The 26,511-nt window shown below is 41.7% G+C and overlaps 1 protein-coding gene across 1 annotated transcript in view; it reads right to left on the reverse strand.

The window, feature by feature from the left end:
* Positions 1–6,382: 6,382 nt before the first annotated feature.
* Positions 6,383–26,511, reverse strand: part of vps37d (VPS37D subunit of ESCRT-I) — a 29,173-nt gene continuing 9,044 nt past the window's right edge. Inside the window, exons 2-4 of the mRNA XM_053484835.1 lie at positions 22,837–23,008; positions 11,382–11,464; positions 6,383–7,279 (exon numbers count right to left, since the gene is read on the reverse strand). Of these exons, the coding sequence (XP_053340810.1) occupies positions 6,785–7,279; positions 11,382–11,464; positions 22,837–23,008 (750 nt within the window). The 3' untranslated portion in view covers positions 6,383–6,784. The remainder of the gene's footprint in view (positions 7,280–11,381; positions 11,465–22,836; positions 23,009–26,511) is intronic.

The raw sequence follows: 26,511 nt of genomic DNA on the forward strand, positions 1-26,511 counted from the left end.
GAAGTATTCACAAGGACGATTGCTCCGCCGGCACGGTTCCCTGTTTAATGAATGACCTTGTAAAAATGCTTCGGAGGGACCGTGCCAGCAATTCTTTGGCACGCGTTACTCCAAAACTAAAATGATTAGATATATATTTAGATTCGTGGGGTAGGTTGCAAAAGTAGAAGCGCTTACCAAAAACTGTAATAGTTTAATGTTTATACTTGATTATGTTGTACTAACAGAAGTAAAAGCCAGACAGGGGAACCAGTTTAATGTCCTGGTGTTAGTTATTAAGAGGAATGTGTATTAGAAAAATATGCCTATTAACATTTTAATAAACTCTGCGGTACAATTCATACCAGGGTTGGCATTTTATCTCTATTTCAGATCAAGCAATGAAACACTTGAGGGCGTACTGCTATAGGAAATACCGTAATTAAGGTTGCGTCATGCTGCAGCCCGATGTGAAGTTGATTGTCTTCTTGTAACTGCACATCCCAGACTGTTAAACCGCTCTTAATTACACTAAAGAACTAAATAACATTAAAGAACAGCACATCATATTTATAGCTCCCTTTAATGTGGGGTATCGGCTGGCCGAGCTGGCTCGCATTACCGACCTCATGGAGTCGTTCGCACGCAGAACCACTTGAAGAAGATAAACAGCTCCTGCCATCCAAGGCCTCAAAGAAACCCTGCTGTGCTCATCCTGTACTAGACCGGCCTTGCCCTTGGGGTTCAGCTGGCTAGCTCGGAGCATGAGAAGGGGTGGGGGGAGGGTGGGGTCGTAACCCTTCAACTTTCTTTTGATGTCAAGCGGAAAATGGACAGCAGTGATGGTTTTGCCTTATGGAAACTTCATCTCCAAGGCATCATTTTGTAAATCAGTTTCTGTTACAGAATGAATACGCATTTCCTTTCTGGTTGAGTGACGAACAACATCAGGCGCTGATAGTCCTGTATCCCGTCCCAGTTTACCCGCAGCCTAAACAACATAATTTAAGCTGGAAACGATTATGTCATAGGTCTGCCTCCATCTTTCCTTGTGCATAACTCTGAACAAGAGGCGTTGATGTGTGCGTGACAGCGTAACAGGATGCAGTCCAGTTCAGGCTCTGGGATGCCGTACAAATCGATATTCCCTCATAAAGCCCCGAGGTATAGCAGCTCCCGCCTCATTTACATTCACCATTCACTTTTACACGACTGAAGCTTCACTGCGTCAAGCCTGGCCTATTGAAATGCATCGCAGGGCAGCAGGGGGTGGTTCGCCTCAAGACACATACTGTTTGACATTCTTCAAAGGTTTTGTCTCTAGGAGCTGACACCTCCTCTCCTTTTCTTTCTTTTTTTTTTTTTTTTTAAATATGACATTCTTGTTATGCAAAACATTCAAACATCTGGCACGGTCTCAGCTTCGTCCTTTTCCCACGAATTTTGTTCGATAAAATACAAAGATCTGAACTCCATGGAACAAAATGAACAAATGGCGATGAGCGCCTGCATCATCAGTCAGTTCAGGCCGTGCTGATCCAGATATGCTCTGTAGATTTGGTGGAATTCTGCTGTTATCATGTTTATTTTAAAACCCAACCGTGCTCCAGTGAGCAAAATCAGATTTCATGTTTCATAACCTAAAGGAACTGTAGTAATGAGACGCCTGCAGTTTCATATTTATAATGTGAATTTTAAAATGTTTCTGCCACAGGAGTCAGAGGACATCTCGGCTCAGTTTGGCAAAGTAGCGGGTCTTATCTTTCCTAATCCAAGCACTGATCTCTCTCTGCGGTGATTCATGTTAGAACAAGAGACACTGCTGCAAAGCCGCACGAGTCAGGATTCGGCCAATTTAAGGTAGCGTTTATGGCAGATATGTCATTCCAGGGACAAACAGAGGCCCCCATCTGATCCTGTGGGCTGATTCTATCTTAGACAAGGGACGTTTAGGAAATTCTCTAGACAAGGTGAGGTCTAAATTGGTCTCTAGGAGGAATAAAAACGTGACAGAGCGTGTGTGGAAGTTGAGCAGAGAGGGAGATTTTCCTATACCGACACATCCTGTAAAGTATTTTAGTTCTCTTATACCACAGACTACATAAATTATTACTTTTTTTTGTTGTTCTTTAATAGCTATAGAAATGATTAAAGACGTTCTGACCAGCATTCATCAGCAATGTGTCATAATATACTGTACATATACTTCCTGGCCAGAAAGAAGGGTCAAATTATTGGGCTGCCCCAAGCACAGAAAACAACTAAAGAGATTTGAAATGACTGGAACTGGGTTAGGAACCTGGAAGCCTGGAAGGATTTGTTGAGGAAACAATGTGGTCAAAAAACAAACAGTAAAAACCAGAGCTATGTTTAATAGTAGAATTTAGGCATTTAGCAGACACCCTTATCCAGAGCGACTTACATTTATCTCATTATACATCTGAGCAGTTGAGGGTTAAGGGCCTTGCTCAAGGGCCCAACAGGGACAACTTGGTGGTCGTGGGATTTGAACCTGAGACCTTCAGATTCATAGTCCAATGCCTTAACCACTGAGCATTTCCATATACACACAGTGGGATGAGGACTGGGACTAAACAGCTGCGTGACTTTTAATTAGAAAATAGGACTTCAATTTGTTAGTTAGAATAAAGATTGGACTTTGGAGCAATGGAAAAAGGAAAAATGGTCTAATGAGTTCAGCCTGACCCTATTTAAGAGCGATGGGCGTGTCAGGGTAAGTGCATGAGGTCGCTTCAGATGGTAAGGTCTAGGCTCAGCAACGTTATTTGGCAGTAAAATCAAGTCAGCTGATGACCTGAACGTACAGTACTGAATCTTATGAGGTTCTCACATCAATGGAGTTTTCTTCCCCTGATGTCACAGGCATATTCCAGCATTTTCCAAATTGTGAAAAAGTGGTTCTGGACAATACATTGTGTGCTATAATCGAAGCTAAAGGTAATAGAATGAGCCAGGCAGTGTATTTTAATTCATACCCAGGTTAGTCTGGTGGAGCAATTCGAAGTGGCTTTAGATAAAAAGCATTAGCCAAATGAGTAAAATGTAAATGAGTATTCTACAGAGTAGAAAATGTAACTTCATTACCATATTGGAATGCATTCTCAGCGGTTACTTCATTAGATACCAGCTACTCTATAGCGGCGTACCTACATAATAGATGCACTTTGTAGGTATCCGGTTACTCCCTGAAACCCATCTGTTTGTTTTGTTCACTTTCAGTAACCACATTATCCAGGGTCAAAATGAATCAAGAGGACACTGGGTGTGAGGCAGGACTAGACTCCAGCCCCGTTTGTTGCTGTGCAGAATGATCAGAACTCCTCCATCCGTCACAGAACACCACTGGCCAGATGTTATTTAGATAAAGCACACATTTTTTATAATGATTCGTCATTAATACTAAACAATGCCACATACTGTAAAACAAACACCGTTGGCATTTGAATGAGGTTCTCCTTCACCCGTAAGTAGAAAGATATTAGCTTTAATTTTACAATAAACATGAAAATGTTGTGGGTTTTTTTTAATTTTTTTTTAAGTTTTCTCTCTTGCAGTGCTGAGACCTTTAAACAACAACAGACAAAACATTAATTATATCTCCGTAGGTACTGCTGGTTGTTGCTATAGCAGCAATGAAATGAAGAAACGTATAAAAAGGATGATTCACTGGCAAGGTCAGAACTTTAAAACCGGTCTTACACTTTAAAGCTTTTGAATATTGACTGCTTTTACTTCAGAGAGTTTGTCCTGAAATATGATATATATCCCAAATGATTACATGATTACAATCGTTCACCCACTTTATATACAGTACAGTGTTTGATATAATTTATAGTTTCGTGCATTGGGTATGGAACATTAGTGAATCAGGGTAGTTACTGCTACAATTCACTGACACTGGAGACTCTTTACAGGAAAAAATTGTAATGATAATAAATTTGTTTACACATATCCAATATTCCACTTATAATGGAATTAATAGCCCGATCTGAATAAATCTGTATCATGTAAGCACCTGGGTCACAACAGTCTGACGTGATCCAACCTGATCTGAATGAAAGGGTGGTGTAAACCTTAGTTCATTGTCAAACGATCGATCTGATCGTTTCTCTCCTATTGGAATACATATAACCTTTCTGTACGTTTGTCCCATGTTAGGTGATTTTGCTTCCTTTCCTGATCCATTTACTGCACATTCTCATCCACTGGGGTGCTGATTGGCTTGCAGTTCATATGCAGTAAAGCATCTAATCAATCATAGATGAGCCTGAATTCTTGTAAGCAATCACAATGCAGAAGGCAGGATTTATTGGAAAAGACAGGAAAGCCTGACCTAACCTCAGCGTTGGCGGAAAATTCTCCTTTTTATCTTGTCCAGCAGATTAAATGATTAAATGTGAGGCGAGTTCTTATTATTAGCATAAGAATATTCTTATTCTTTAAATTCGTATTGCAAAACGCATTTTCCCATAGGAAATAGTGTAAATGCAGATAATCTATTCCAGCCACCCAAAAATATTACCAATTAATATTTCCAACACTATAATCATATTTTTGCTTATTAAAACAATTAAAACGTTTAGAAAAGACATGTAAATGTAAATGAAGTACAATATCAAATAAATAGACATTAAACATTACTTAACCTTCATTTATGATTCCCCTTGCACCGGCTGCTTTAAAAATAACACTGAAAGTGGCCTTTTCTTCTTGCTACCGGTTTTGATAACATTCTTGGGACCCATGGTGCTAAATCTTGCACAAAATAGCAAAAACGGCAAAAATTTTGAAAGGCTCACAGACTTATGCGCAACTTAGCCGGTGTTCGGTTCGGTTACTTGTATGCCCAAAATGCTTTGTATGCCAGCGTACCACTGTATTCAATTCAATTTTATTTGTATAGCACTTTTAACAATTGACATTGTCGCAAAGCAGCAGTTCTGACGATTTTAATAGCACTGAATAAACATTGTCCATGTAAACATCCCCAAATTTGTTTCTGTAACATACCGTAACACATTTGAATCTATTTACTATTAGACTTTATAAAACTGGCTGAAGTTCTATGTAGAAAGTGAGCCAAGAGTTTCTGGCCAATCAGAAGTGAGAATTTCACAGTGCTTTCGTAGTATAAGGCAAAATCAAATCGCTTTTAGACCTTTTTTGCTGAAAGATTCACTTGTGCTCTCATAACCCTCTGTACTCCTGGGAAGGCTTTCCACTAGATTTCGGAATGTGGCTGTAGTATTTGTGTTTATTCTGTGAATAAATAGTATTAAGTAGAGAAGAATGGGAGTGCAGTTCATCGAAATTTTCATTGTGATCGAGTGGTTCAATCGTCTGCGCAGGTCACTGGAGATCTTCCACTCCAACCTTGAGAAACCATGTCTTCATCGAGCTTGCTGTGCGCAAAGAGGCACTGCCATGATGAAACATGTTGCAATGAAGGGAAATCGGAAAGACCTCCATACAACTTGTACAACAAAGTGTATTATGTTATGTAACCCCTTTATACAATATTAAATTTTTTTTTTATAAATAAATCGATTAATAAAGCAGCAGCAATCGAACAGCTGGACCAAATACGCTCGTCATATAAGTACTTCTGATTCCTGCGATACTTATGTGATTTTATGATAGCAATTTACTAAACCCTACAAAGCATTCATGGTTTAAATATTGATTCGAAATTATTTTTTTTTTTTCATTTTTAATTTTTTTTTAATAAGGCTACAAAATATTCTGTGCCTAGAATTAAAACCAGTCACATCAAACAAGCAGCATTTCAAGATGACGCAAGCCGCTCCATTTCTAAACAGGATTTCCATAAATAAATAGATTCTGCCGTCTTTGATATGACTTCCAGTCTGAATAATGTGGTGAAAGCGCTCGTTCATTCATGTTTTTGTGGCTTGCCTGCAATTTATCTGGAAAGCTGTAATCAATTCTGGTTAATGAATCTGTCTGTATCTCGTGAAACAGACCCTCGGTTCTGACAGCACCCACACACACACACGTGCGCGTTCCGTCTTCTTTTTTCGCAGTATAAAAGGTATAGAACTGATTTTCTTTGGAAAGCCTGGACAATGTATATGGTTCTAAAAAAATGTACTATTCCTTAGTGTGTATTTATTTACAGAGCAATGTGCATGTAACGTACCTTCAAAAAAGATTGAAAAGCACACTAGAACCGAAACGCCCTTTTGGTGTACTGCAGATTACCATATAAAAGATACGTAATAAAGGATCAAAACTTACCTCTTAAGGCTTCGATCAAAGTTACGACACAAGCTACAGCCCGAGACATTTCCCGAGAGTGCAGTGCATTAGGCAACAATCCACAAAGGACATAAATGAGCTTTGGAACGCACTGAAACATTGGTTTATAATAAACATTATAATAGGACTTTATTGATCATCATCAACATAACAAGGCAATATCATTAGCCTGGCATTTCTCATTGGCATCAAGCTAGTCCTTCCAGTCAGAAATCAGTGTCTCAGCGACTCGCATTCCCCTCACAAAAAGCAGCAGCCGTATCCCAACGAAAGGGACAGGAAGAAAACAAAACGACACAAATAGGCAACAATGACAGAGATGTCCTGGAGTTGTGTAATCCACTGGCTTGTTCACAACATAGACAAGACATTTTATGGCTTTCCAATCATCTCCCTTTCAGGCGGATGAAAGCGACCTTTGCGGTGACCGATGAAAACGATTACATTAAACCAAAGGTCTTCGAGCAAATCAAGTCAGGCTTTATTGATGCACAGTGTTTGGACGTTATCGATACGGAGGTTCATGCTGATGTGGACTAGGCCTATAGAGCTGCTGTAACCGCACCGGCCTCAAAGGCCAGCCTGGTAACTGTCCTATCACTCTGAGGCCCACGGGTTGCCCAGGGCACGCATGAGGCGCTCCACTCCCTAAAGCCTGCCGCTGTCCTGGGCACGAGTCCAGAGGAGACAAGCTAGTAGGTGGAGCCGAAGTTGTAGACAGGGGAACCAGGATGGCCGGCGTGAGGCCGTACCGCACTTGGAAGACGCGTGCCGACCCGTGGGAGGTAACGCCGTTGGGCCGGAGCTCGTTTGACCCCTGATCCTTTTTCTTCTGCTCTTCCTCCTCGGAGCACTCGGGCTGCTTCCTCTCAGGCCGGTTCAGCTCCTGGATCTTCTCAACCTGTGCACGGCGGACGTGATATGTCTTCCTGAAGCCCTGGAAGGAGTCCAGGAAGCCCTCCAGTGGGACTTCCCCCTCCATGAATCTCTTCAGAAGCTCCTACAGAGGTCAAACAACAGCTATCAAGAAGCAGGAAGTCAGACAGGACTTACAGGCATGCAGCATTATTTATTTTATTTATTTATTTATTTATTTACTTTTTGACTCATCTTGTTCCAAAGCAGGTAAAAAAATAAAAAATTTTTTGGTTATTCTGAGCACAATAAAGGGGAATTCAGTGTTACTCAAATATTCATAGGAAACATGTTTGTCACTTATGTTCTTGTTTCCTGTTTGTCACAACCACAAAAGTTCCTGAGCCGGACTAAAATATATTAATGAACGCGTCTGTAACACAAGTAATTATGGAATGCGATTCATTTAACATGATATTAATGTGTCTAAAGGAGGTTTTGTTCTAGGGAGCAGGTGGCAGGCTCTTATCAAGCCCAGTATGGGGTAATTAAATATTGATGAAGGCTGTGTCTTCTAGCTGCCTCATTCTGATTTCCACCCTGGTAAACACACTACAGTCGATGTCGAGACACCGCTCATAGCGAACCACAAATCAGCAGCTTACGTCATCTGGTCAGATAAAGAGACTCATCCATTTGGGGCTTTTCTGATCAAAAATCTTTTTTTTTTTTTTTTATATACCATTATAGTGTTATTGGAACCCTCATATCAGTATTAATTATACATACGATTGATGTTTATATTAAGTCTTGGATAGAAACTAGACAAAATAGTGTTTTGTTTTGTCTGTATTTTTTTTGTTATGTTGTTTTCAAATGTATATAATGTCAACTACTGTGATAATATATACATCAAGCGCTAAAAAAACCTGAACCTTAGTCTAGTACTTATTACATTAGTAGTAGTTATGCAGCAGCTTATAAAATAGCACTTGATCCAGCACATCCACATATTAGTAAATTATTCGAGCTTAATTTGAACTTAATACTGTTTCTCGCTCTAGTCGATATCGTACCTGAAAAGTCAGAATTCTGCGTAACTGTGACATGGGTTTCCATTCAAACTCCACCCAACTTGTGTAACAAGACTAAATACTGTGGAACGTCAGGATCGAATCCTGTGCAAAAGTCTTGATCCACCCCTGATTTCTTCATACTAAATGATGTCCATTATTAAATTATAGAACTGGAATCGAATGTTTGACTGTGACAGGCTGCAAAGTGCCTGAATTTCGATTACAACCTCAGCAGCGACCTCATTTCCCCTCTCGTCTGGTCCAACCACTCAGCATCCAGCATCACCGGTACACTAATCACCGACCATCTGTCATCATCTGCACCTGTTTCTCACTGGTTCATGTCTAAAGTTAGATTTATTTAAAGTTTTATATGATTCATGTGTCACTCTGTGGCTTAACAAACCCTTCCTCAAAAAAACATTCCTCTGAAACTGCTCATGTACAAGGACAGGACTGAAAATAAGATCCAAAAATCTTGCCAAAAATGAGAGCCAAGGAACGTTTTTCAGGAAGCCTGGAGAACTATTCCTCAAGACTGAGTTAGAAAATATTAGCAAGTCTGGCTCTTTCATAGCAAATGATTAGTGACTCGAGACTTTAGCACAGTGCTGTATCTTAACTCTGAATACGGCCATGTATTCAGGATTAACTAATTAATTCGCTTATAGAAACCACTGAAAGAATGAGTAATGCTATTAAGCCAATATACCTTCATTTATGCTTTTGCGTGACTTAATTATATACTGCACAGCTTAGTGTATCTATTTTATAACAAGAGCATGTTGCGGCTCGGTCTGCCTGCTCCAACAGGAAATCGATGGCTGTAATCCAGCAGGTAAATGGATAGGCCACGGAGACTTCGGCCTCCTACAGAACGCGCCCGTTCTCATCTGGCTGACAGCAACACCACGCACAAGGTGACTATCCATTTAGCCTGGCCATCAATCAGAGCTGAGCAGTTTAATGACTCGATGTCTCAGGGCTGTCAGTCAGGCCTTGCCAGTAGGCCGAAAAGCAGGATGTTTATTTATGGTCCTTCGATCGAACGGGAAGCGCGAGGATCTGGAGAGACCTGACTGCAAGAGTGTCATCCGCATAGACCGAAGCGGATTTTTATCACCTTTTTTTCTTCTTCCCCATGTTGTGCTTTGCCTTCATGGATCATAACGAGCAATTCGAGCTAAGCTATAATGGATGGTTAACTTGATACGGTTCTTCTAATTGAGTTTAGTGCCATACCAGCAGGAGGACGACGGTTTTGTGCTGCTCAGCAAATGCAGGCAGTTTATCCTTCCCATGACTCGATTACGGTTAATATAACAGCATCGGGTTTATGGTAATTGGATATCTGACATTATAACTGGATTCGTGTGCTTTGAGCTGGAGGATTCCTTAATGCAGGGAGATCATATATATCTATATATTGAATACATCGTGCATCTTCATCGTGCATGAAAAAAAACGGTTGATGGAAACCGATAAAGAAATAGTTGTGTTTTATTATACGGTCGCAGTGCACCACATCACAACTGATGAATTTGGGGATAAGGATTGAAATCTATGTCTGTATCTTTTTAAACCTACTTTTTTCCCTATTTTTTTTTTCAATCTGGAGCCTCTATATTAAGGAACCTCTATAGATATTTATGATTGTCACTTGTCAAAGGCAAAGTTTGATCAACATGTTACTAGGATTATAGAGGTAACATTTTACCACCTAGAATGCCAACATGTTTAAATTGAAAATTTATTTTATCAATTGACTTACTAATCTAGCTACTATATTCTTAAAAATGATTACTAATATTTAACTTGCTTAACGCTGAACCACCTTCATACATTATTGATTGCCTGATCGACTATGTTCCAAATCATGTCATACTGTAAGATCATCTACTGCTGACTTATATATAAACCAATAATTAATATAACCAATAAACCTTCGTCAAGCTTTATCCAGCAACAATTTTTTATGTTCGGCCAAAATATGGTATAAGTGCTAAAAAGTGTCTCACCTAAGTGAAAAACTGAATTTCCAGATAGGATCATATAACACCTAACACCATTTTTCATAATACTTGCTTGCTTTTTTTGGATCTCCCGATCCACGCTTCCTTTTTGTAATTATGCATACACGTTTATATTTTTATTAGATAAAAAGAAATACATTCGCTAAATACAATTTCATGCCCTTTTATGTAGTGTCCGTAACCTTTTCAAATTAGAATCTTTCAAATGATCTTAATCGTCATTCAAATTTGGCCAATTTAAATTTCACATGAAAAAAATTACATTATTCTAAAATGCAATATTGTCTAAAAGATAACGCAACATGAAATTGACATGGTTACAGACACTACAGACTTTTTTGAAGGAAAAAAAATCCTTAATTTTATACGTAATGCTTTAATTTAAGCACATTTTTTGGATTATATGTATAACCAAAAAAACACTGCTGTGTAAAATCAATACTGCTGTGTTTTGGCTGTTTTGCTTTAAAGTATATTTTAGGATCTGCTTTACTTTTACATCATTTTTATATTATCCAAGCTGCAAAGGAACTTTTTGCTTTGCATCAGTAATTTAACTTGCTAAAGTAGCCTTCAAGGTCCAGAGGTTTCAGTAAAACATCCAGGTACTAACAATGTTCCAGATCATCCCTTTAATGAGGTGCGGCCCTAAACACAATGTGCTTAAAATCCTCATATAAACGGGCTCTAGCACCTGCAAAATGGTGGAAATGTTTGAGCACGGAACTGACTAGTGGCTTTAGACTAAACAGGAAAGGCATATTCAGGAAGAAACAACTGAATTATTCAGGAAGAAACAAATTCCATTCATTGGTAAAGCATTAACATGCTTGATATACTGTAGGAAGATATTAAAAAGCAGGAGTATGAAAAGAATAATTGTTTGAAATAAAAATCGATGTAGCGCATAAACCCCATGCTTATATTCATACAGCAGTTTGAATACAGAAACATAGCCTTATTGACGTCTGGAAACGGAAACCGCTTCGCACATTAAGATCATTATGTTCCTGAAGGTTTTCTGGGCCAAGACTTGATCACTTTAGCATAGTATATTGAATTGGGGGTGAAATTTTGATTAGGAGGAGAAAAAAAACATAAAAACTAAAGAAAGAAAAGTCAAGAAGTCAGAGTTTACCTCGGATTGCTCCTCGGCACGCGCTACCTCGTCTTGTAGGAGGTTCTGAGCCGTCTGCGGGCTGCGCTTCTGCGTGTGTGTCTCTGAAAGAGGACAAAACATTTCAGCTCTGATTACCACCTCGGGTTCAATTCACACTGGCAGGGTCAGCTATGACATGTCCGTATTGTGTTTGTCGCTATGAAAGGAAGACGAGGCACCGCTGAGAGCGTGAACACCCTTCAAACATTCCTTTCTTTAGTCCAGATTGTTAGCCTTGCACAAACACTCTACTGTGTACAAGTGTATTGCTGTGCCACAGTGTCTTTGTAGGGGACGGAGGAAGCAATCACTTTTTGTTAGCTCGTCTCCGCTAGTAAGGACAAGAGATGGTGGTGGTGTTGGTGGGGGGAGGGGGGGAGGGGGTGTAGGGGGGTGGTGATGTCTGGTCCCACATGGAGTGTTTTCATGGAGTTACTATAGCGACCATGCGGTAATGTCCGAGTCCTCCGGAGGGGGATGAGCGAAGACAGTATGCGCTAGTAGCTAAGGAGGGCAAGCGCGGGTCAGCACCATGACACCAACTGGCCTCCATTATGTTCCTTAATTCAAGCCAACTTGTTAGAAAATGAAGTTTGGTCGGTGCACAATTTAACGGGTAATTTCACTCTCTTAGACGCTACTGTGATTTTATTTCGGTCCGGGTCAGCACTTCTATCCTTCTACCCCTGAGAAAGCTCAAAATATCCAGCGACACAAGGGTGGCCTGATGGTTTTTTTTTTTCCTTGTGTGAATACGAGTCTGTGATTTTACAAGCAGATGTTGCCTCTTTTGTTGTGTGTGTGTGTGTGTGTGTGTGTGTGTGTGTGCTGCTAGACTGCTGTAGGGTAGTCAGTCATCTTTTGTCGACGTATACTTACAGTAATTAACGAAATGATGTAGCTTTGGAGGTATGTTAAAAATGATAATTCTGTGGGTTGTATTAGCTTCATCTTTATACCACCAGAAATACAAAGTAAAAGACAGTGATACCAAGACATAACTGGGATATTTATACCTAATGCCCGACTTTAGGTTGTATTTTGCTGTATGTACATTTTCCTATCACATTAGAAACACGTGTTTTCAAAAAAAAGTGTGTTACTTCATAGCCACGCGGATACAAGAAATCTTTCCTCATGAAGAAACATTTGGTCAACAGTGTGACCCTGAGAAAATAATGTCTATAATCTAAACGGTCTGAATCCTTGGTTTGAGGGAAAGAAAAAAAAAACTCCTCAAAGATGAAACACATGTTGATGAACACCCTTACACAGCAAGCTGGGAGATATTTAAACATCTTGCGGCATTTGCAAAGCCTCATTCATACGCGGCAGAACTCACCAAAAAACTAATTCGTCTTGCCAGAGTCGTCTCAACCGATAACGTCCCTGTCTTTCTCCCTAAACGCATGTGATCTTTTCTTCTGAAGCCGGTTTTACACGGGAAGATTTTTCCCTCCGATTTTACTGCTGAAGAAATAATAATTGGGTCAGGCATTGGACTATGTTCCGAAGGTCCCAGGTTCAAATCCCAAAACCACCAAGTTGTTCCTGTTGGGCCCTTGAGCAAGGCCCTTAACCCTCAACTGCTCAGATGTATAATGAGATAAACACGCAAGTCGCCCTGGATAAGGGCGTCTGCCAAATGCCGTAATGTAAACGTAATAAAAATGGTCGATAGACGAATAGTAATTAACGTGAACAAGAACGAGAAAAAAAAACGAATCTTGGGATACGGTGACTACAACCTGGTCATGTGGTAGGGTTTATAGCCCATTTGGATGCTGGGAAATTGCGTACAAGTTGCTGGATGTCGCAAGGATGACTGGATCCCAGTGCCTTCGCAATCAAAAATGGCAGACAACTAAGTTTGTGGTGTGTCAGTGGGAAAAAACCATTATGATACCCAAGGATGATGTAAAACCCAATAAACAGCTACAAATACCATAGACGCAATAGCCTTATTAGTGGTATAACTGCTTCATCTGTTCAAACTTGATTGGTTGATGATGTTAGCAGAGCTTTCTTCAGTCACTTGGAGCTTCGGCAGTCTCTCACATTGGAATGATGTCATACCGTGTGAATAATCGCTATCGCGTAAAACATAGTTCAAGTGATTTTTCACGGATGACTTCCGAGCGCTTTCCACCTCGCACATCAGAGGGAGGTAAAGCGAGGACGAATAGCTTGGCACTTGCGTGACCTCGGCAAGCCAGATGTCGGAGTTGTAATCGGAGGTGACAGGCAAAGCGAAACTTTCACTCAGGGAGCAGATGTAAGTGACCTACATTCTAGGGGAGAACTCGTCCAGTGCTCGGGGCCCCTCAGGGTTTCGGCACTTCACTCAGACGAAAAGTCTGTCGGGGGGTGGGGCGGGCGTTGTAGGGGGCAGACTGGGTTGGTGACCCACGGATAACTTTTTTTTTTTAAATCTCAAAAGACCACAAACTTGAAAATCAGTACGGTCCTTATCCCTGAACTGAAGCGCTTAATTGATTAACACAATTATATACTCATTTCATATGAACCTAAGGTTTAGAACCTATAGCCGTAGCCAGGGTGCTTGAATATTATTGGGTCTAATGAGATTATTGAGAGGCTCTGGAGGCTTCTGGAGCACTAAATTATAGGTTCGGATCTCTAATAAATAAACGGTTCTTATGGTGCGCAAACAAAACCTTCACTAAGAGCTTAAGAAGGAGGAAAGGAAAAAGAAAAAAAAATCACTGTTAAAAACCACTGTGATGGATTTTTTCCCCTCCTTTTAATTCTTCTCTAATAGTTATCTTCTCTCTGAAAGCATCTCGTCTCGGAGCCTTTTTTCCCCCTCCGTGCTAACCGCATACTGTATACAGATGTATGCTCCCCATGGTTAGGTCTCGTTTGCAAGCAGCAGTATTTCCTGTAAGTTTAAAATTACACGCGTGGCTTGAAAGAATAATCGACGTGAATACTTTACTGTAGCGGAGACCGATTTTATCATCCGACTGCGGGCTTTCGTTTCAAGTTAACCTCGGCCACACCTGATGACCGAGATGTGAAATTGGCTGCTTGGCTGGAATGAAAATCAAGAATCAGACCAGCGTTCTCAATAATTCATAACGCACAGGCTTTTAGACGTTCAACAAAGCGATAGTTTAATTTTCGTTGAGCGTCTCTACACAGGAAAATGGGTCTCTCGCCGGGTTTTTTTTTTTGGTACATGCATCTGCATAGATACACACACAACCCCACATTTCCTGTCAAAACACCAGAGCAGTGGGAGTCCTCTTGTGGTTTTTTGAAGATAAATACCACCGACTGTTTTGCTCACAAAAGACATGGGGGCGGAGGGGGACAGCGAGAGGGGGGTGACGGGGGAATGACTTCAGGCACCAGTTTGGACGCTAAAAACGAGCTCGACTGGCATGGACTTCTCGCTCGCGCTCCCACTTTCAGTCGTTTCCTGATGAAGGCATTGAGCCGACATCTGTAGCCAGGCAATTTCTCCAACTCGACCCCACGAGAGCGGTACAGGAGCAGACCGGGAAGAGGCGACGCGACATGAGGGCTCTTATGCAGCGGCTGTTTGGGGTCAATTTCAAAAACGTTTCCTCTCATCCAATCACTTGAGCATGTGCAAGCTCAAAGAGGGAAACGTGAAAGAGAGAGAGAGAGAGAGAGAGAAAGAGAGAAAGCTCCAGGGCTACTTAAGGAGACATGCCTACTGCTCATGTTAAGAGACACTTTTTAAAAACACCACTTTTTTGTTTATGGACAAAAAAAAAATTGAGGTGTTTAATAATCCATAGTATATACTGCAATAGCCGATTTCCACCATGTAACTTCTTCTTAAGGCTTAATGCTTTACACAGTACACCTACATCCTCACTAATGACCTTTGGAACTAGTTGGAACTTTATAGCAACACTAGAGTAAATACCCCTAGCTTAAAAATAATCTGATCCACTTCAATGTAATCGGTGATATTATTTCAGCCCACATATATGTCTCTGTCTGTCTGTCTGTCTGTCTGCCTGTACAGCAGAACCTTCTGTCTAACAGAGAAATACAAAGAAATCAAATTTTGTTCAAATCAAAGGTTGAGTCTCTTAAGCCTTGTTATACGCCAAGTTGTACTTCTTTCGTTGTCAGTCAAATGCACTCCCTGTGCGGTAATCGGAGAGCGAATCACAAATGAGAAATCACAAAAGTAGATCAAATGAAGATTATGATTCATCTTAAAACGACTCTAGCGTGTTGTAATTCACTTATACCACTTCAGCGCTGTTATTTCAGCCAAAGTGAAAATATAAACTAATCCTAGTAAAAATATTCAGTACAGTATATATAGTTTTATAGTTAATTATTATATTATACAATAATTACATAACTATAATTCAAATATATAGTTTAGTTAGATTGAGCAAGTAGCTTAGTTTAAAGAAAATTAAGTAGATTATTAAATCCGGCCCGTAACATCGCTTTTACTCAAAATTTTGATTTCATTTATGGCGCAGGTTTAACTTGGCAGTATTTTGATATTTGCCTGAAATTTCATGAAATTCTGTCCAGCCAGTTTTGCGTGATGCTGTGCCGAACTGGCTGACAGACAGACAGACAGAGAGACAGAAAATCCTCCGAGACTGGTTTCGGGTTCTTCAGTGTATTATATGTGAAGCTATCACTGGGTGTGGTGGCGCAGGCAACTAATGCGCAAGGTTATTGGTTTCGGAATCTGAGGATCTGGGTTCGAGCCACACCCCATACTACCCAGCCAGTGTCAGTCCCAGACCCGGATATAATGGTAGGGATGCCGCATCTGGTGTAAAACCTGTGACAAAAAGTTGTGTGCGGATTGGATGGTCCACTGGGGTGACCCCTTGACGAGGGCAGCCGAAAGCAAGTCTTTTTGGGGAGGTGGGTTTACACAATATAATAATTTAAATCTAGCCATCATGAGAGCTGAGAAGCTAAGCTAATGTTGCTAAACATATATGCTAAACATATAAATGCTGACTGCGTTCAATGTGCGCTGTATTTGTACACTGAATACTATCAGCAGTAGTTTGTTTTAAAGGGCAACCTGATATGCCTTATTCACGTTTTAGTCATTTTTATACATATAAATGGATCTCCACTGTCCATGAACAAAAAAAAGAAACAAACAAAACCCTTGATAATATAAACCAATCAGATTTTTCCACCTAATGTGACCTCGTAGAAGAACAGCCCCTCCTCCGGTTTGTTGTTCAGTTCCGTTGTCGTACGGGAGGGTGTGGCTCAGTAGTAGCTCATTTTCATAAACCATGCAGTCTGGGTTACTGATCAGACGGTCGGGGGGTTCGAGCCCCGAGCTCCGCCAAGTTGCCACTGTTGTGCCCTTGAGTAAGGTCTTTAACCCTATCGGCTTTAGGGGCGCTGTATCCTGACTGACCCTGCGCTCTGACCCCACGCTCTGACCCCAGCCTTCTAACTGAGACATGCGAGAAAAAAATTTTTACTGTGCTGTAAGGTACATGTGACAAAATAATTGATAAATTATTTATAACTATAAAACTCAAAGACATAGTAGCATATGGGACCTTTAATCAAAATAATCATTATGCATTAGAAACTTCTCACATTTTTACTATGCTTTTTTTTTATATATATTTTTTTTAATCATGTATCAGAGTTCAGAGTGCTTGAACTCAGGTGAACCCTTACCCAGCGCTAGCAATGATGAAATAATGGAAAGTATATTATTTCAGACACTGCTGTTGGGTAGGTTTCCAAGGGATGAATTTCAAACATTTGCGAGAGGCCTTGCTCTCCTACTGAGAGGCTAAGCCAAGGCGTGGGGTAGCTCAATAGCCCTAATCCAACTTTGATATCCACCCAGTCTTATTTAAAATACGGAGAGGCAAAAAGCTTGGGGATTAAATCCTGTTAAATATAAACTCTCCCACCGGTGAGAACTCTAGCACATTCTCACAACAACAAAAAAACAAACTCTTCTGTAACACAATATTATCTATTATAGAAATTAAAACAGCTTATAACCTTAATATAAAGACAATTCTATGGAATAAGAATAGGAATAAGAATTACACTGTCTGGCCAAAAAAAAAAAGTCCCCATTCCAGAAGGGTGAAATTATTAGTCTGCATCAAGCAAAGAAAACAACTAAGGAGATTTTAAATTAATTGAACTGGGTTAAGAATTCTTTAATACATCAGCAAAACCTGGAAGGATCGTGCTGAACCGTCAGCTATGTGGAAGAAATGTGAAAAAAAAACATGAATGGAGATCACTTAAACACTTGGTGAAGTTGCATGGTCGAAAATCAGCAATAAAAACCACAGTTATATAATACTGAAAGTAAGAGCATTTCAATACACACACACACACGTGCACTCGCACATGCACACACTCACACACACACCAACACGCACCAACACCAACACGCACCAACACCAACACACACACACCAACGCACACCAACGCACACCAACGCACACCAACGCACACACACCAACCCACACCAACGCACACACACCCACGCACACACACCCACGCACACACACCAACGCACACACACCAACGCACACACACCAACGCACACACACCCACGCACACACACCCACGCACACACACCAACGCACACACACCAACGCACACACACCAACGCGCACACCCACACCAACGCGCACACCCACACCAACGCGCACACCCACACCAACGCGCACACCCACACCAACGCGCACACCCACACCAACGCGCACACCCACACCAACGCGCACACCCACACCAACGCGCACACCCACACCAACGCGCACACCCACACCAACGCGCACACCCACACCAACGCGCACACCCACACCAACGCGCACACCCACACCAACGCGCACACCCACACCAACGCGCACACCCACACCAACGCGCACACCCACACCAACGCGCACACCCACACCAACGCGCACACACACACCAACGCACACACCAACGCACACACCAACGCACACACCAACGCACACACCAACGCACACACCAACGCACACACCAACGCACACACCAACGCACACACCAACGCACACACCAACGCACACACCAACACACACACCAACACACACACCAACACACACACCAACACACACACCAACACACACACCAACACACACACCAACACACACACCAACACACACACCAACACACACACCAACACACACACCAACACACACACCAACACACACACCAACACACACACCAACACACACACACACACACCAACACACACACACACACACCAACACACACACACACACCAACACACACACACACACCAACACACACACACACACCAACACACTCTCACCAACACACACACACCAACACACACACACCCACACACACACACTAACACACTCACAGGATCAGAACTAAACAGCTGTGTGTGGATAAAACAACCACTTGTTAGTGAGACTAATTAGAAAAAGTCTTCGATTTGCTAGGGAGTATAAAGATTGGAATTTGGAGCAGTCAAAGAAGGTCATGAGGTCTGATCAGTTCAGATGGGCGTGTCAGGGTAAGAAGGGAAGTGCATGACGTGATGCGTGGTGTCACTGTACAAGCCTCTGGAGACGGTGTTATGATCTGGGGTTACTTTAGTTGCTCAGGTCTAGACTCAGCAACAATATGGCGATAAAATGAGGTCAGCTGATGTCCTGAATGACCAGGTTATCACATCTATGGAGTTTTTCCTCCCTGATGTTACAGGCTTATTCCAGGACTCAGATTGTAAAAGAGTGGTTCCGGGAGCATGAGGAATCATTTCCACTACACTGTAATGAAGCTGAAGGCGACTGGATGTAATCCTAGTGTGCATGACTTTTTTTTTTTTTTTTTTTTGGCCAAGCAGTTTAATAATGATGATAAAAAGTATGGCAAAAAAAAAAAAAAAAAAAAACATAAATGGCTATTAAAAATCATAAATTTGTTAGTGTTGGCAATTTACTTAAAGACAGGTTTGTTAAGCCAGCTAGATAACAGACTGACGTTAATGGTGATATATTAGCTATGCAAACGTTTGAACCCAGACGAGCAATATAATTCGACAGATTTAGTTTTCTACCCTGGGCAATGTTTTATACCCTGAGTCTCCCTTGGAGTTTCCATTTTTTTGTGCTGTGATAAATCTGAGCACAAATCAGCAGATATCAACTGTCCCAAGTTTATGCGTATTAAACATGAAAAAATAAAACATTTTTGCATTTTCCACCAAAGCATGCCATCACACTGGGATCTATACCAAATTGGGCTAATTTTTAAACAAGCATGTAGGTTATTATTATGATGATAATGATGATGATAATAATAATAATAATAATAATAACAATAATAGTAAAAATAATAATAATAATAATAATAATAATAATAATAGGGCTTGTCACTCTTTGTCTCCACCAAGATCTTGTTTTGAATGAAGCAAACGGAAAGTCGAGGAGCAGACACCATATACACCATGCACAGAACCATTTTCCTATTTTTATTTTATTTTTTGCAAGATATATTGCAAAGAAATAGAGGAGGGGAAGGCGGATTACGAAGTGGATAACGTCTGCACCAAGGAATAATAAAAAAAATACTGCAAATCAGAAGGGTATGTGCACCATGGTGCCTTGTTTCCCACGCCAAGACTAAAAAGAAAAATCTTCCTTTTCCCTTTTTTTTAATCTTTTTTGACTGTACCTTTCAAGATTTAGTTAGATTTTTAAATTATACCTGGCAACCCCCTGGTTGGAATCCATGAAGTCTTATTTGAACGTAAAAAAAAATTGTAAACTACATCATGTTCGGCAGTAATTTTACGTTTTGTACAAACAAGCTTCATAACGTTTCAGAAACTGAAAACATTCATCTAGCCAACTAGTTTGATACGGTTTAGCTTTTCAGCGGGATTTATGCGTCTCCATGCTGGATGATGATTTACGTCTTCACCTTGTCCAAAGCCCCTTCGATTTCTCCTTGCACCTCATTCCTTTATTTGACGTGCTCCAGATGGGCACGTGGAGCAGTCTTTCTACAAGCTCGCTTGCTAAAGAGGTCCAAAACCGGTTTCCCCCAATTCCCTCAGCAGCAGCAGCAGGTCAAGCTGCTATGTCATGTTACAAAACTATGACGAGCACCTCAAGCTTTACAAGCGGAACAAATCGTCGAAAGCATACCAAAGCTGTCGTTCACCAGAGGAAAAATGTAGGCCAAGAATGCGCTATTGGAAACATGTGGCGCAGCGGCAGAACAATGTTATTGAAGATTTTGGGTTTTTTTTTTTTTCCAGGAAGTTTATCTGTACAACAGTGAAGGGACGAGCAGCAGAATGACTGCTACAAAAAATAAATAAAAAAACCCTGCGAAACACATCGGACAGACAGTCAAGTCTGTAAGCGAGAAACTGAAGGAGACTTCATAGCCGTTTTGACACTTCTGATGTCTGAGCCTTGTTATGCAAAGCTCCGAGACAGAAGACAAGGCTTTTCCTTTAGTCACGCAGGGGAATGTGGTGCTTTTTCACCCCGTATCTGTCGCTCTGTCACGCTTTTCCTGTAGCCGTGTCAGAATGAGAATCAGATGTCCAGAGTCGGAGGAAGGATCTCCCACCCATCCTGCCCCCGAGGCTGCAGCTGGAGAAGCGGCTTCGTGTGTGCAACATGGTGACAGGAAGGTGAACATTCCACCCTTCTTCCATCACTGGCCAGCTGCTTCGAGGGGGAGAGAGAGGAACAGAGGAAGACTGTGTTGACAGAACAGCGCTTCTTGAGCCATGAAGATGGTGGCGGCGATACGCACGAGTACACACTAACTCACTATTTCTGTCCACCAATGAATAAGATTCGCAACTTTAACTTTGAAAAACCCGTGCAAATCTTCGGCCTTGCTCTTTGAGCGGCGCTGGAAGTAGTGGTCCGAACAAAGGGCCTTTCAAATGGGACCGGGCCTCGCCATTTGCGTCGGTAGAATGGGAATGGTGGGGAGGGGCCTGGGAAAATGTCAACAAATAATTCATATCGGCTTTGTCGGGCTGCGGGCTGGAATGTAGACTCCCTCCTTCGATGGAGATGTAGAGGGTGTTTAAGGATTGTGTTCGGCTAGTGCCGAGGTACTGTAGCTCTCCGGGGTTTCTCTATCCTTAATGAGAATTAATGCAGCCAGGAGGAGTATGAGCGCATCCCACAGGTTTGAATCATTCATAGGCTGGGAGTGTAAACAAACCGAGCAGACGTGAGATAGGAAGGGAGAGAACGGACAGAAAGAGAGGGAGCAGGAGATCTTCCTCTGAGATCCCTGCAGGGCCGTTCTAATTACAGCCTTTTGTTTTGCAGAAAACACCAGGGCGGGCAAAGCAGGGGCAGGCATCCTGTCCAGACCGTCGTGGTTTAAAACTCGCTCGCTGTTCTTGTGGGTTCTGTTTCGTTTGCGTTGCCAATTGAGGTCATCTCGTTCACAGTTTACCATGAGACGTTCTTTAGTTTTCAAAATAATCTCCGCAAGCTTAAACTTTTATTAGCCGATTATTGTAGCAGAGAGGTCCTTCCGAGGGCCAGAAAACGCGTGTATAATGAGGCGTGAGAACTAGACAAGCCAAAGTTTGAGCCGAGAAAGGAACACTGAGGAGGAGGAATATAATAATATTTCTCCTTTTTCCTCTGGTTAGAATGATTGAGGAAAGAACAACAAATGCAAACTGTTCCTTTAATATCGTGTGGTTTGGATGGGGCAATGAAACCTGAGCACTTTAAGTACGCCTGCTCTGGTTAACAGCGGTTATTCCTGGCCCTTGTTGAAAGGAGGTGGGAAAGCCAGGTGGACACCCGATGACCTCGGATCACCCTATGGGACTGAATTACACCACTCCGCCCTGGATCTAGAGGGTGGGCTGTTTTTGTGCGAATGGAAGTGTGCATGATCAATTCAGGAAGAGGTCACAACACCAACAGGCGTTTGTTTGGCTCGTGAACAAGGCGGTACCAGACCATCAGGTCATGTTATTATGGAACAACTTCACCTGGCGATGAGGATATTAAATACCCCTAGCAGGTGCTGAGAGTGTCTGACAGCTATACTTAACATGAGCTTTGACATGTGATTAAACAGCCGGGCACTAATGACAACCTTAATTTAAAGGTGAGATGATCATAAAGGATTTATGCTTGGTGTACAGATGTGCTCACTGTCCCATTTCCAATTCCCTTTGTTCATTTTGCCCTGAATGCGTACGTCTGGATGATAGCAGAGTGTTTTAGGTCTTCTAACACTCAGCATTAACGGTATTAAGCTTCAAACAAATATACTAACAATCCTAATGATGAAGTTGAACAATCAGGTCATGCATTCAATCAGTTGGCGCCAGATCACTTCTGTGAGCTTAGATCCTTAGCATCGCAGCATACTAAACATACCAAGCATGGATACTCACCAAGTCGGCTTTGCTTTTCCCTGTAGGAAGCCGTCAGCTTCTCGAGTTCCTTGTACTTAGCAGCCAACTGAAGTTTACCGTTCTGGAGCCGGGGGCGACGTGCGAGGCTCTCTTCCGCGATACTTCGGTTAGTCGCTAGCAAGGAATCCCTCTCCATCTGCAGCTCCTGAAACTGAACATTAATTCCCAGTTAAACCAAGAATGCCAGGCAATTCCATCTGTTTGCTAGGATTGGACAGGTTCAATGGCTTGACACAAATTTTAAGCATGAAAATAGGAAACTAGGAAAAGATTGAGCACAATGAGAGGAAATTAATGTTTGCATCTACACTGCAATTAATACTTGTTTAACTTAATCATTTGATATACTAAAGAAAAGAAATCCATCAGTTATTTTTATTCCTGATTTACATCTCCGTGCATTTCCACACGTGCACACTTGGCTGCGTCCGAGACATTTTATTTTAAATGTCCGAGACATTTTATTCTCCATCAGGACCCCAATGAACCAACATCAGACAGAGCCTTGCCGCAGTTCCTCACACGAGACTGCGTTCAAGGTCTGCTGATTGGAAATACTAACGCTCTTGGGTGTTGTGTTTAAAACTCAGCACGCTGTGCAAAAGGACTCAAACCTGCGTCTGCAGTCACAGATGGGTCACGGAAAGATACCTCGCGCTATTCATGGAGGAAATAAAGAGCTTGAAAATAAGTAGATGAGTGTCCATGTGACCGGAGACCACCCATGAGCCAGAGGTCTTTTCATACCAGCGTGGCTATCCACCTGGTCGGGTACCGGGTTTGAATTCCAGGTCAAGGCTACAGCGCTGCTCGTGTTTCACAGAGCCAGAACGAACACTTTAAAGGGTCTGGCTTGGAACCACAGAGCTGTAAACCTCAAGCTATAAACCTGGTGTTGGATTCAGTTTAGAGGGGTTGTGCCTTAATTCACTTTTCAGGCTTTGGAGCTATTTTTATCTGGAGGTTAAATCCATAGTCCTCGTACAAACGAGTGGATCGGCTGGAAAGGGTCGTCAAGTAATACAGACGGAGCATCTTTGCTACCTCGTTTAAAACTTAATTAAAAAGCCAACAATAATCTAAATGGCTGTCGTGGGTGCAAATGAATGATTTCCAGATGGACGATAATTTGGAATATTCTCTTCCAAAACGCGGGCGCTGGAGGAGCCGAGACCCGACGCCGCGGTGGAGATGATATTTAACGAACAGCCTGCCGTGACGCACTCGCCGTAGACCAAATTATGAAACTCCCGTACACAGTTCAGGACGTCATTTGGTAACGCTGTGCTCCGCGGCATTGCCCACGACCACTAACTCCAGCCGCTTGTGGAACAGAAAAGACAAAATCCAAACCTCGAAACCTCGAACCCATCATTCTAATGGAAAACATTCGCGAAAAAGTTCAGCCGCACTGAAAAAAACAAAAACAAAGAAGAAATAGAAAAAGAAGAAAAAAAAAGAAGAAAAAAAAAACGCACCACATTCTCTACACTAAGCATAATCGCTTGTGCCAGAGTATGAGGTATGGGTCGTCCTGGAATTTTGTGGAATTTGTGTTTCTTTCCCTTAGTTTAGCCAGAAATATTAAGATGGATCCAGGAGGTGGCCTTAACTACGGGTTCAATATTGCCTCGCGTCGCAGCAAAGCATATAAGAGGATTAATGTTCTATTTGCTCAATGAATATGAGAATACGGCCGGTATCGCTCTTCCTCAGTATAACTTCAAACGCCGCTCTGGTATCCCCACCAGGTCCATTCCCATTTCTGTATCCCTGGAAAGTGAAACCGCCAAGAAGATTTTCTGGGCGCTGACAAAAAACGAGCTGCTCTGGATGACCTGAAAGAGCATGACTGATTTAAAGAAAAATTCTCTTCTGGGGTTATGTAAGGTTCCTTTTTATGTGAGAACAGCTTCCATCTTTAACCTTTTTTTTAAATCAATGCAGGACCATGTAGTGCCTTTGTGAAGTCCCTGCCTCGTAACGCCGCTGGCGCGATTCTTCACCGCAGCTTATTATCATTAGTATTCTACATTTTACCCTGCGCGAAAGCACCTGCTTTTTTTTCCAGATGAAATTAGTGAAACTTTAGAGCACTTAGGTATTCATTTTCTAATTAACGCAAATGCATGGCTTAGGATCAAACACGCACACGCACACACACACACAGAAAATCACATGGTTCTTTTCTCTGTCCCTGGGTGTTAACTGATTGAAAATTAAATGTTCACTTTCTGCATAACAAATGGCGCCTTCAGGAGAAAACCCGCTGAGTGGAAATTGTGTGAGCGCGTGTGTCTGGAACGAGCCTTTTTCGAAGACAGAAAAGATTACAGCGCCAAACGTAGAAGCATCACACTGTGCTTGCTTACCAATGATGAATTTAAAAACATGCATCATCCGAGCTGCTTTAGTCAAAATATCCTGCGAGTCTGCATGTTTTTGTTGTGACTGGCGTCACTGAAACAAAGAACGTTTTTAAAAGAGATTTAGACGGAAGCGTCTAACGGTCGAACGCTCGGAGATGTTGATTAGTTTTTTTTGCGACGACATCTTCGAGCGTAGCTCCATGCAATTCCCCGAGAAAATGTTTCATTGAAATCTTCGGAAGGAGTCTCCAGTAACAGTCGGAGGTTATACGCTCATTTTTTTTCGATTTTCTGGATCCTCAATTACTAGACTTATTAGGATGGGAGGAACAGTTTATAGCTCTTAAATATCGTAATGTAATCTCTAATTATATAAATGGATAAAATGACGTCATTGTTTAATAAATAAATAAATACATAATTAGCCTGGCAAGTTGCTGTGATACAAGAGGAATAAAACACTCCAGGCCGCGATGTAATCGGAAACTGGGTCATACCTGGCTGCATCGCGCCACCCTCTCGTTGATGATTATACTATAACATCATGTTCCAACGTGTTTTATTTCTTACTTGAATCTCAGGGCCTGTTCCACATTAGCGCGAGAAAAACCTATCCGCACGCCGGACCGGAGGACAAATCTGTTTCCAGAATCGAGAAAGAAGGAGAGAGGGAGAAAAAGTGAATTTGGCTTCCACTGGGCTCGAGCTATTGTGCGCCGTAAATCTGATCCGTCTCGAATGCTTCTATGTGGCCGATATCACAGCACGTCCATTACGAGTGCCGAGAAAACATCATTCATGCCAAATACTTAAGCTAATGAAAACGGCTCGCTTCACTCTCGTAGTTTTCTGAGCGGGCGCGAAGTTGTTAAAGTAAGGGACATTTTTTTTTTATTCATTTTGTTTGTTTGTTTGTTTGTTCGTAGCATGTGTGTCGTTACGGATCCGAGGGCCGTGCTGTAAAAAATAAAGCTGTTCAACACTTGAAGGCGAACACTGACGTTTCCAGTGCTAAACTACTGAATATTCATCAGCTTGGTGAGAAGGAGGCTTTTAAAGCTTGATTGTTTATGGTATAGCAGATGATGCATTCAGGTTTTAATTAGGTGCCATACTGGACTAATGAATATTCAGGGTTTTGCAGAGAATGATGAAAAGTTTGAAAAAAAAAATAAGGGGGGGGGGGGGGGGGGCATCCGAAGCCTTTGAATCCATTCCAGACACGATAATAATTGGTCCTGTTTACAGAGGAACATTTTAATTAATCCTACTTGAGATAAATGCA

Source organism: Clarias gariepinus, chromosome 24 (assembly GCF_024256425.1).
Source record: "Clarias gariepinus isolate MV-2021 ecotype Netherlands chromosome 24, CGAR_prim_01v2, whole genome shotgun sequence".
Lineage (NCBI taxonomy): Eukaryota > Metazoa > Chordata > Actinopteri > Siluriformes > Clariidae > Clarias > Clarias gariepinus.